The sequence below is a fragment of the Myotis brandtii genome, unplaced genomic scaffold (assembly GCF_000412655.1).
Source record: "Myotis brandtii unplaced genomic scaffold, ASM41265v1 scaffold686, whole genome shotgun sequence".
NCBI classification, from domain to species: domain Eukaryota; kingdom Metazoa; phylum Chordata; class Mammalia; order Chiroptera; family Vespertilionidae; genus Myotis; species Myotis brandtii.
In genome coordinates, this window is record NW_005370683.1 from 144,949 (window position 1) to 156,992 (window position 12,044).

General features: G+C 35.9%; 1 protein-coding gene across 1 annotated transcript in view; it reads right to left on the bottom strand.

Annotated features, from left to right (window-relative positions):
- Positions 1–12,044, bottom strand: part of CPNE8 (copine VIII) — a 196,488-nt gene that overhangs the window by 41,393 nt on the left and 143,051 nt on the right. Inside the window, exon 16 of the mRNA XM_014529526.1 lies at positions 3,641–3,687. Within this exon, the coding sequence (XP_014385012.1) occupies positions 3,641–3,687 (47 nt within the window). The remainder of the gene's footprint in view (positions 1–3,640; positions 3,688–12,044) is intronic.

Here is a 12,044-nt window from a genome sequence, read left to right on the forward strand (position 1 = left end):
CTCGGTGAGGGGCTGAGGGCCGTTTTCAGGCTGGCCAAGCCCCCCGGCGACGGAAGCTCCCAGCCTCTCCTTTTTTTCTTTTTTTTTTATTCTGGGATTTATTTACCTTCTATAATTGAAACATTGTAGCCTTGAGAGGAGCTCAGAGCCAGCCAGGGCGGTCGGGAGGGAAGCCTCCTGCTTGCTCCAGCTCTGTGGCCATGGCCGGCTGAAAGCAGGTATCTGGGGTTCATTTACCTTCTATAATTGAAACTTTGTTGCTTTGAGTGGAGCTCAGAGCCCACCGCGGCAAGCGGGAAGCTTGGCTTCCTCCATCATTGGGGCAACCAAGCCTCCTGCTTGCTCCAGCTCCGTGGCTGCCGATCGCCATCTTGGTTGGGTTAATTTGCATATAGTCGCTCTGATTGGCTGGTGGGCATGGCTTAAGGCATAGCGAAGGTACGGTAAATTTGCGTGTTTGTCTTTTATGATTGTAGATATATATATATGACTATCACTACAATCAATTTTAGAACATTTTCATCACCTCAGGACTTGTTTCCTGATCCCACGCAGCCCAGCAGACTTATTTCTTCTAAGGCTCACTTCTTCTAACTCTGTGACTTTCTAAATAAATTTTCGCTTATGTTTTTTTAAAAAAAATTTTAAAAGAAGAAGAAATTCTGTAGCTATTCACTATCATTTCCTTGTCAGTCCATCCATCTCAGCCCTAAACAATAACTAATCTACTTTCTGTCTCTATTAATTTGGTAATTCTGGACATTTCATATGAGTTGAGTTACATATGATATGGTCTTTTGTGACTAGCTTCTGTCACTCCATAGTCATTGCAAGGTTCATCTATGTTGTAGCATGTTTCACTTCATATTTCATTCCTGTTATTGCTGAATAGTATTCATATCCACATACCACATCTTTCTACCAATTTTTGAGCTCGTGGACATTTGGGTTGTTTTCACATTTTGGCTATGTTGCTAAAAATATTCCTGTACAAGATTTTGTATGGAGGCATGGTTTCATCTCTTGTGTTTATATCCATGAGTGAAATTGCTGGGTCACATGGTAACTATAATAACTTGAGAAACTGTGAAAGTATTTCCTAAAGTGGCTGCACCATTTTACAGTATCACCCGCAGAGTATGAGGATTCCAATTTCTCTACATGCTCACCAATACTTGATAACTGATTTGTAGATTATGGCTAACTGAGAATTGTGAATCTTTTTTTTTCCCCTCAAGTCTGCTTTCAATTGGGTCAGTTTCGCATTTCCTCAAATTTTGATAGAGATTAAATTGAATCTGGAGATCAAGTTAGGAAATATTACCATCTTAACAGTATTGACTTTTCCAATCAATAAATGGTGTGTTTTTTACACTTATTTAGATCTTTAATGTTTCAACAATTTTTTTCTGAATAGTTTTTAGAGGATAAGTTTTATACTCACTTTGTTAAATTTACTCCTAAGTATTGGATTCCTTTTGATACTATTGTAAATATAATTGTTTTCATAATTTCATTTTCTGATTGTTCATTGGAGATGTGTAGGAAAAAATTATTTTATATATTGATATTTTATCCTTCAATCTTACTGAATTCATTTATAGGTTCTAATAGATTTTTAAGAGGTTAATTAGGATTTTCTATATACAAGATTATGTCATCTGCAAATAAAAATAGTTTAACTTCTTTATTTCTAATCTGGATATATTTTATATCCTTTTCTTGCCTAGTTGCTCTGGATACAACTTCCAGTACAATGTTGAATAGAAGTGGTAATAGTAGACATTCTGTCTTCTTCCTTATCTTAGGGGGAAAGCATCCAGCTTTTCACTATTAAGTATAATGCTAGCTATGAGTTTTTCATTTAGTCCCTTCTTTATTAAGGCAACTTCTATTCCTAGTTTGTTAAGTGTTTTTATCATGAAAGTATGTTGGACTTTGTCAAATGCTTTTTCTGCATCAATTGAGATGACTATGTGGTTTTTAAATAATTTTCTACTTACCTTATTTGATTTTTTAATATTAAGACAATGTAGTACATTCCTGTGAAAAATCTTAGTTGGTCAGAGTATATAGTTCTCTCTATGTATTGCTGAACTCAATTTGCTAACATTTTATTGAGAATTTTTATATCCATTTTCCATAAAATATATTGATCTTTAGTTTTTCTTTTCTTGTGATATCTTTGTCTGGTTTGGGTATCAAGCTAATACTGACACATAGAATGAGTTGGGAAGTGTTCCCTCCTCTTCTATTTTTTGGAAGAATTTGTGAAGAATTTTTATTAATTCTCCTTTAAGTATTTGGTAGGATTCACCAGTGAAGCTATCTGGACCTAGGTCCAGATAAACTTTGTGGGTAGTATTAACATTTTATTACAAAATTCAATTTTTTATTAAAGGTCTGTTCAGATTATCTACTTTTTAAGACAGTTTCAAAAGTTTGTGTCTTTCTATTGAATAGATTCTTGCTCTTCTTGCTAATGTTCATCAGTGAATAAAAGCTGGTATTTTAAACCAGCGGGGCTTTAGGTTTTACTTCTATGTTCCACATTTTATTGAATAAAACACATGAATAAAAATCATTAACTTGAAGTCATAATGCTGGAGAATAAATTTAATATGTAGTCTAAGGTTCCTGAATTATAGTTTGGTTTCCTAGTTTCTATTTCTAACTCAAGAATTAATAAGCCAAGATGTATTTATTACTAAAAAAATATTCTGGATCATTTTCCCCCATTGTAGAAGAGGACAATTGAAATAAGTGATTTCCAAGGTGCTTTCTTACCTAAAAATTCTATTATTTTGTGAAATGTGAGTCACTGTGAAAGAAATGTGAGGTAAAGGAAATATAAAGTGAGGACCATAATAAGCACAATAAATAATTTGGAAAAAAAACCCTAGATAAATAAATATAAACTGATGACAACTTCTGGTAATGGTTAAATAATGAGATTCATGTTCTAATGATACATAATTGATATCAGATAACTGTCCTATTTGAAATAAAGTTACCTCAAAATAAAATTAAAAGTCCACTACTTTTCTTTTTTAAAATATTTGATATGCAAATTATAAATATCTGCACATGGACTATTAGATGACACCTCTTCTGAATTAATTAAATATAAATGTGTTAACATGAATAATTCTTAAATATTCAAGTAAAAATAAAGCATGTCAACTAAGGTACAAGTACTTGAATTACATTCATATAAATTAATACTCATAGAAATACTATAAAAATGAGGACCATAATTAAACAAATTTCAGGATTATAATTATGTATGGAGAAGGGGGGAAGATAAAAGAAATGGAGTGGGGTACATAATGGGCTTAACTAAATCTGGAATTATCTTTTTAAAAATATGCAAAACAAAAATGACCATATTTTGATATTTAATAAATTTGAATGGGACTATTACATACTTTTGTCATATTTCTTGTAGCTCTCTCTATACCTGAACTAATTCATAATGTTAAAAAGAAAAAGGAAAATTTATCTGAATATCTGAATTTTATATGAAACACTTCAGAAGTATGAAAATATAGAAATAAAATATCAAAACATCATGAAAATAAATATTTATATTTCACTTAATTGCTGATCATTTTTATTAGGGGGTAGTCATAATACTCACCATTTGAAGCTGTAAAATCAATAGCCACCGTGAAATTGATTTGCGTTCTAGAATATAAGTAAATAAAAATCGTTAATAATGAAATAATTTCACAAAAAGTTTGATTTCCATTTGTGTTACCATATTACTTAACATAACTGATTTTCTTAAATATTACTGGCAACTATGTTACAGTACATACACACTGGATAGTATCAGATACGCAGTTTTTAATGGTAAGAATTTGGCAAAATATCTTTACAATTATACACCTGTAAAAAAAAACATAAGGTGTCTGCAATAAAAATGAAGAAGTCAAATTGCAAATAATTATTTGCCAGTCTCCAATGTCCGCATTCATTTTTAATTTGCTTTCAAAATTATTCTATAATCCATGTTAAATTATTATGCCCTTAAAAGTGTGACATGGCTAAAATAATCTCTAGGACTCCAGTAATATCATTTCTTGAACTCATTCTTTCCAAAATTAAAAAAACAAACAAATGATTTTCTCCTGCTTTCCTAAAAAAATGAAGTATTTCAGACACAGATCCATCTCTCAGTGATTACTGACTTCTGGTGTGTGTGTGTGTGTGTGTGTGTGTGTGTGTGTGTAGATATAAATATTTATTTGGATGAAATTGGTTGTGTATACTTTCAGCAATTGATAATTAACCCAAAATGATTTTTTAGGGATTATATTGTTCCTTTTTTTTCTGATAGAAAGATATACCTCTGAGTCTTTCTATAAGTAATTTAGCCTCTTTTTCACCAAGTAAGGCATAAAAACACAAATATGTGACAATGATATGATTACTGGTATAACCTGCATCATATTTAATTTAAAAATAATTTTAATTGAAAAAGCAAATCATTTGAAAACATGACTACTTAGACTATTTTTAGTAACAAATTACTTTGACACTGCACAATTGATTTACCACTTCAGGTCTGAAAGTGTTGTTTAAATGGTGGTAGTGTTGCTGGTGGCGGTGATGACGTTAGGTATTTCAGCATAGGGTCCCTTTTAGTTCTCTTAGCACTAACTATAGTAACATTTCCTTCTGTCTTTAAAAATTAAGCCTGAAGAGCCCTAAATACTATTCAGGTATTGAAACAAACTCAATCATTATTTCCTAAGGAATGTATCTTTTATGCTTTACATTTAATAAAAAAAAAACTAATAAAGATTCTCTTTATAGCTACATGGTAATTTCTTTTTAGATTAGAAATTAGGTTTATAGGCTAAGAATATAGGTTAATTTGGAACATACACTAACTAGTATGAACCAAAATGAGTTTTAAAATTTTTAGAAAAAGAATATAGGGACATACTTGGGATACATTTTGAGATAATAAATCTTTTTAAGGAACTTGAAAGAACTGTCACCATCGGTGAATTACCTTGTCATTCTGCTGAAAGGGACTGAACTGACTGTACTACAGGGAGTATGGTATATTAGAAAGGGTACAGCTTTTGAGTCTGAAAAAACTGGGTTTGAATTCCAACAATCTAGTTACTGACATTAGTCAAGTTTTAAAACTCTCAGAGGGAAGGTGCCTGGCACAATAACTCTCTCTCTCTCTCTCTCTCTCTCTCTCTCTCTCTCTCTCTTAATCCTCACCCCTCACCCGAGGATATTTTTTCTATTGCATTTTAAAGAGAGAGGAAGGGAGGGAAAAGGAGGGGGAGAGGGAGGGAGAGACAGAAAGAGAAACATCAATGTGAGAGAGACACATGGATTGGTTGCCACCTGCAGGGGCCCGGATGGGGGCGGGACGACCTGCAACACAGATAAGTGCCTTGGACTGGAATCCAAGGCATGATTTTTTGGTGTGTGGGCCGATGTTCTAACCACTTTGCTATAAGGGCCAGGGCTCAATTCTCTTTTATAACAGTGTTTGCACAATGCTTTCCACATATTGGAATGCCCACCTGGTGGTTGATTGATTTCAAGATTTGATTGGTTCTTTGCCTCATTCTGCATGTCAGAAAGAATCTTACTGTTTTACTGTTTTGAATCAGCAGGATGCAAATCAGAAGAAAAATATGATAGCTCAATTCACAAAGTGCTTCATGGTTGTGACAGTCCCTTAGCCTGTTATTACACCATTTGGATTTTTCATTTAAAAAACTATAATTCAACAATTATTTATTGAGTATTTTCTGATGGTCAAGCCCTGTGTTTAAGTGATAAAGAGAAAGCAGTAGCAAACCAAACACTATCCTTGAAAACTCATAGAGTTTACAATTCCAGCTTCTTAGTAACAAAAAAGTGACAAAAACAGCACAGGAGTTTATAACAATTCATAGTTAATAACATAACCTAAATCTCAACTGTGCATTTAAAATTTGTTCATTCCCATGATTTCTAAGAATTTGACATTAATAGTATAATGTATAATTACTATATACCAAGTGTATTTTGAAAAAAAAATAATAAAAGTTTTTTTTAAGTTGCTAGCAAAACCATAACTTTAGACTATAAGGCAGATTTCTTCAAGACTCTGATAAATTATTTGTGTCATAAAAGTAAGCCAGACAAAACATCTTCATTATTAATCTTGTTACCCTTTTTCATTCTTCAATATTTCTTGAAGACTAATGTTAGAGAAAAAAAATCAATCATGTGTCAAAATAAGAAATCTGAATTTACAGGCGATGATTGAATATTCATATTCAGAATATTCATAAAACTATCACATGTAAGTCTCAAAATATTCTGTTCAGGAAGTGTCACTTTAGCTGTCATTTTGTTTTACTATAGTCTACATTTATGTTACATTATAGTCTAGAGTATAAAACAAGGCATGCCTGCCAAATTTCATAAGTTAGTAGTAACATCTTATGAGACTTCCCAATTCATACATCCTACTACTGCTAAAATATATACTTGGAAAAAGTCCTTATTTAACTCTGCCACCTTTCCAAAAGCTGTGAATGACAGACAAATCAGATGTCAAGATGGGAAATGTAACTAGCAAAGCAAAGATCCATAGAAAACAAGTACAGGTGTGCATATTGAAGAAAACTGCACATATGTATGCACTCCCACACACATGCACACACAGAATAATACCATCTAAAATAACTTTCCTACAACTGTCTTTATACATTAATTCTTGAGAACTAACAACTGTGCTGGGGGTGTACGGAAGGATTGCATTACTTTCTCCCCAATTTCAAGTTCTGTTTAGTTGCACAAACTTAACATTATTAACATGAAGGTTAATAATGTTAACATCCTTCTTTAAATGAATCTTGACAAATGCAGATTCAGATCCACAAGCTGTTGGATTCTAGAACCCAAAAGTGCAGATGAGATGTCTTCCCACTCTTAATATCCCTCTCATTATTGCCACGCTGGTACCAAGACTTTGCTTCTGCCTTGACTTACTGGCTATGCAATCAGGTTTCTACTTCAGTTCTAAAACCTGCCCTACACCTGTTCACTTGCCTCTGGCATTATCATCAGCCTAATCCTGCATAACCTCAGCTCACTGTGGGCTAAACCTTGAATCCTTTTCTGTCTTACCTTTTTCCTCTTTTGTTAAAGTAGTTCAACTACCTAATTGGCAACACAAACAGCAGCCAGATTCTAAATTTCACTGCATCTTCACAATCCCTGCTTCCCATGCCCATAAACTTTAGAGGATTCATTACCCTTGACAACTGAGATCTGCTAGAATGAGGGCAGGCTTTGAGATGCAAATTCAAATATAAATACTTTCACCTTCTTGCAATGTGATCTTGGGAAAGCTATTCAATCTCTTTGCACCTCATTTGTAATAAATTAAGAATAATGAAACCTCCCTTGGATTATTTATCATAAATACTCATAGTAAAGTGGGAAGAGAGGGAACAATATCTCAATGTAATTAAGGCCATATATGACAAACCCACAACCAACATCATACCCAATGGGCAAAAACTAAAAGCGTTTTCCTTAAGATGAGGAACAAGACAGGGATGTTCTCCAGCACCACTCTTATTCAACATAGTACTGGAAATCCTACCCACAGCAATCAGACAGGAAGAAGAAATAAAAGGCATCCAAATTGAAAAGAAAGAAGTAAAACTGTCATTATTTGCAGATGACATGATACTGTATATAGAGAACCCTAGAGATTTCACCAAGGAACTACTAGAACTGATAAGTGAATTTAGTCAAATACCAGGATACAAAATAACCAGAAATCAGTTGCACGTCTATACACCAACAATGAACTATCAGAAAGGTGAACTAAGAAAACAATCCCATTCACAATTGCATAAAAAATACCTTGTAATAAATTTAACCAAGATGTAAAAGTTCTGTACTTGAAAAATTCTAAGACATTGAGGAAAGAAATTGAAGAAGATATAAATAAGTGAAAGCATATACCATGTTCATGGATAGGAAGAATTAACATCATTAAAATGTCCATACTACCCAAAGCAATCTATAGATTCAATGCAATTCCTATCAAGATACCAATGGCATAGTCCACAGAACAATAACAGATGTCACAAAAATTTATATGGAACCAAAAAAGACCCTAAATAGCCAAAGAAATCTTGAGAAATAATAACAAAGTTGGAGGAATCATACTACTTGATATCAAGTTATACTACAAAGCTGCTATACTCGAAACAGCCCGGTACTGGCATAAGAATAGACATATAGATCAATGGAACAGAACAGAGAGCCCAGAAATAAACCTACACCTTTATGGCCAATTAATATTTAACAAAGAAGACAATAACATAAAATGCAATAAAGATAGTCTGTTCAATAAATGGTGTTAGGACAGATACACATAAAAAAATGAAACTAGACCACCTTCTTACAACTGCACACAAGAATAAATTCAAAATGGATTAAAGACTTAAATGTTAGACTCAAAACCATAAAAATCTTAGAAGAAAACATAGGCCGTAAAATCTTGGACATTTCTTGTTGGGGACCAGGTGTAAGCTGACAAGGTCCTTGCACCTGAATGGGCTAGCAAGGCTGGGACCCTTACCCACACAGTTTTCCCAGACTTGTTTGGATGGCGGTTATCAGTAGAATGAGAGCAACCTTTATAGAATGAGAACAGCCTTTCATGGCTTACCAAGAAGTCTGTAACTATTTACTGAGATTTGCTGTACCAAAACATTCCTCTTGACAGACCTCCTATTCAGTGTCTTGTGTATATAAGGCTTTACGTGCTTAATAAATTTGCTGTAGTTCCTCGAATGAGCTGCAGTCCTCCCGATCCCGCTTTCCTCTCTTTCTTTCTTTTATCAATTCCCACCTCACTGCCTCAGCCCGGCTCAACCTGTCAGGCTGGCCCTGACAATTTCTTATAGCCATATTTTTTTCTGACAAATCTCCTCAGGCAAGGTAAACAGAAGAAAAAAATAAACAAATGGGAATACATCAAACTAAAAAGTTTGTGCACAGCAAAGGAAACCACCATCAAAATGAAAAGACAACCCACTGAATGGGAGAATACATTAATCAATACATCTGATAAAGGGTTAATATTCAAAATTTTATAAAGAACTTTTAAAACACAACACCAAAAAGACACACACACACACACACACACACACACACACACACACACACACTTACACAAACAATCCAATTACTAAATGGGCAAAGCACTTGAATAGACACTTCTCCAAAGAGGACATACAAATGGCCAATAGATATGAAAAGATGCTCAAAGTCACTAGTCATCAGGGGGATGCAAATTAAAACCACAATGAGATGTCACTTCACACCTGTCAGAATAGGTATCATCAACAAGTCAACAAACAAGTGTTGGTAAGGATGTGGAGAAAAGGGAACCCTCATGCTTGTTGGTGGGAATGCAGATTGGTGCAACCACTGTGGAAAACAGTATAGCGGTTCCCTAAAAAATAAAAAATGTAAGTGCCTTATGATAACCCAGCAATCCCACTTCTGAGAATATATCTGAAGAAACCTGAAACACTAACTCGAAAGAATATATGCACCGCTATGTTCATTGCAGCATTATTTATGATAGCCAAGATTTGGAAGCAACCCAAGTGCCCATCAGTAGATGAGTGGGTAAAACAAGCATGGTCATTTACACAATGGAAAGCTGCTTGGCCATGGAGGGGAAGAAAATCCTGCCTTTTGCAGAGATGTGGATAGGCCTGGAGAGTATTGTGCTGGGGGGAGTGGGCCAGTGAGAGAGGGACAGGAGCCATGTGATTTTGCTTATATGTGGAGTTTAATGAACAGAATCCCCTAAATCTCATGACATGCAGCTATGGGGCTGGACAACAACACGATGGACATCCACTGGGCTGGACACTATTGAGACAGGCAGCTACTACTGCCAGAGGCAGCTTCCCAGCCAGGCATTATCGTGAGAGGAAGACACTATTAAGATGAAGACACTACCATGAAAGGCTGTCACTATCAGGCAGCTACAGGCCGGGCACTATCGGGCACTATTGTAAGAGGCAACTACCCAGCCACAAACTATCAGGAGAGGCAGCTACAGGGACCAGACTATGTTAGAACAGGCATCTACATGGACATTTCCATGATATGTAATAATAATAAGGGGGAAATAAAGTATGGTCTTGATTGGAGAAAAACAAATTAAAAAAACCCTTCCTTGGATTGTTGTGAGGACAAGAAAAGCATCTATAGCCAACACTCAGCAAGTAGTTGTTATGATTATCATATCATTGATGCTAGTTTTGCAGGACTTGACTTCTGTGTACTTCTTGGAAAACGGAGGATTCTGTGATTACATTTCTGGAACTGCCCAGAGAGCTGCAGGTTATTCCTCAGCGCCTGACCCTCCCTGGTCAGATTTCCTTTCCTCTCACCAGCCCCTAAGGCCCTAACATGCCCACCTCAAACTGAACCCCGAGTGATCCAACCTTTTAGAACTTACCTGGGTCCTTCCTCAAACAAAACCCCTCTGCATTAAGTCATTGTAAGCTTTGAGCCCTGCCTTATTTTCCTTTCTATCGCTCCAAGCTTTCTGGATTTCTGAGGGATCAGTGAAATGTCCAAAGGAAGAATAAAACTGGAGACAAGTGATGTGATTCTTCAACTATTTATGCTAATAATCTTGGTCTTTACTAAATCTAATTTTCACAAATTAACAAACCTTTGTGCTTTCTCTAGACTGAAGACTGATTTCAGTTTTGTTTTTTGTTTTTAACACAGTAAGAGTGACCTAAAGTACAACTGCTCAAGGTCTTACAGTTCAAGAACTCATCAAGGAAGGTATGCAAGATGTCCAACTTTTTTTCAAACCACTAGTTTAGAGAATATCTCATGAGTGGCATAATCAAAATATCAATCCCAAACAAAAAATATAAGCACTACCCAGCCGAATCCCTTTTTCACTAAGGTAGGTACCGAGGAGGCACTGGTGCCTAGTAGAAAGACTATGAACTTCTGAATCACAGACGGGTCTGAAACCCAGAATCACAACTAGTCCCCTTGTTGTGAATCCTTTGCAAAATTGCCAAGTGTCTGAGCCCCAATAATCTCATGATAAATAGGTAATAGCTACTCTGAAAAAAGTCCTCTAATTATCTATCTATACATATTTATAAAAGCCTAAGCAACCAAATGACCAAACAACCAGTTGCTATGCCGCGCACTGACCACCAGGAGGCAGATGCTCAATGCAGGAACTGCCCCCTGGTAGTCAGTGCGCTTCCACAGCCAACCTCCTACGATCGGCCAACCTCCCATGATCCCACCCCCTGGCCACGATCTGGACTGGGCGAGATGGCCCCAATTGGCCCAGATCACCAGCCAGGCCGAGGAACCCCACCCATTCACGAATTCATGCACCTGGCCTCTAGTTAGAAATAAAACCCAAAATACCTGCACATAACAAATAGTCTACAGGCTGTAGGAAAGCTACCTTCAGCAATCAATGCCATTCTCTCCTGGTTCATATTAATTCTTTCCTCCGGGGTCAGAAGAGTCAGTTCCATCTTTACATTAACACGTGTGTGTGTGTGTTTTTCATTAATTCTTCCCATTGTGTTTGTGAGAAACAAAGGTGGCTCCATCTTGAAACTAATATAACATTTTGACTCCTGAATGAACCCTGAGCCTTGACTATGGAATGGGTTGTGGAATGTACATGAGAGCTCTGGGCTAATTACAAACTCCCATTAGTTCTGCCTTGTTGGGTTCGAGCCCCTCTGCCAGGGACTGGCCCTTCAAGGATGCCAGGTATTAGAGGAGATATGAGTAGTTATAGGCTTATAGGAGAGTCTTTATTGCAGACCAAGTAGCCATTGCTAACAAGGAGCTATCAGAACAGTTCTTCAAAGTACCCTTACAGAGCAGTAGCTGTGCAAAGCAGCCTCAGCAAACATAGGGGCCATTGTACACATAAAAGCAGAGCTTCGGCCTGTGGACCAAAGGGTCCCGGGTCAATT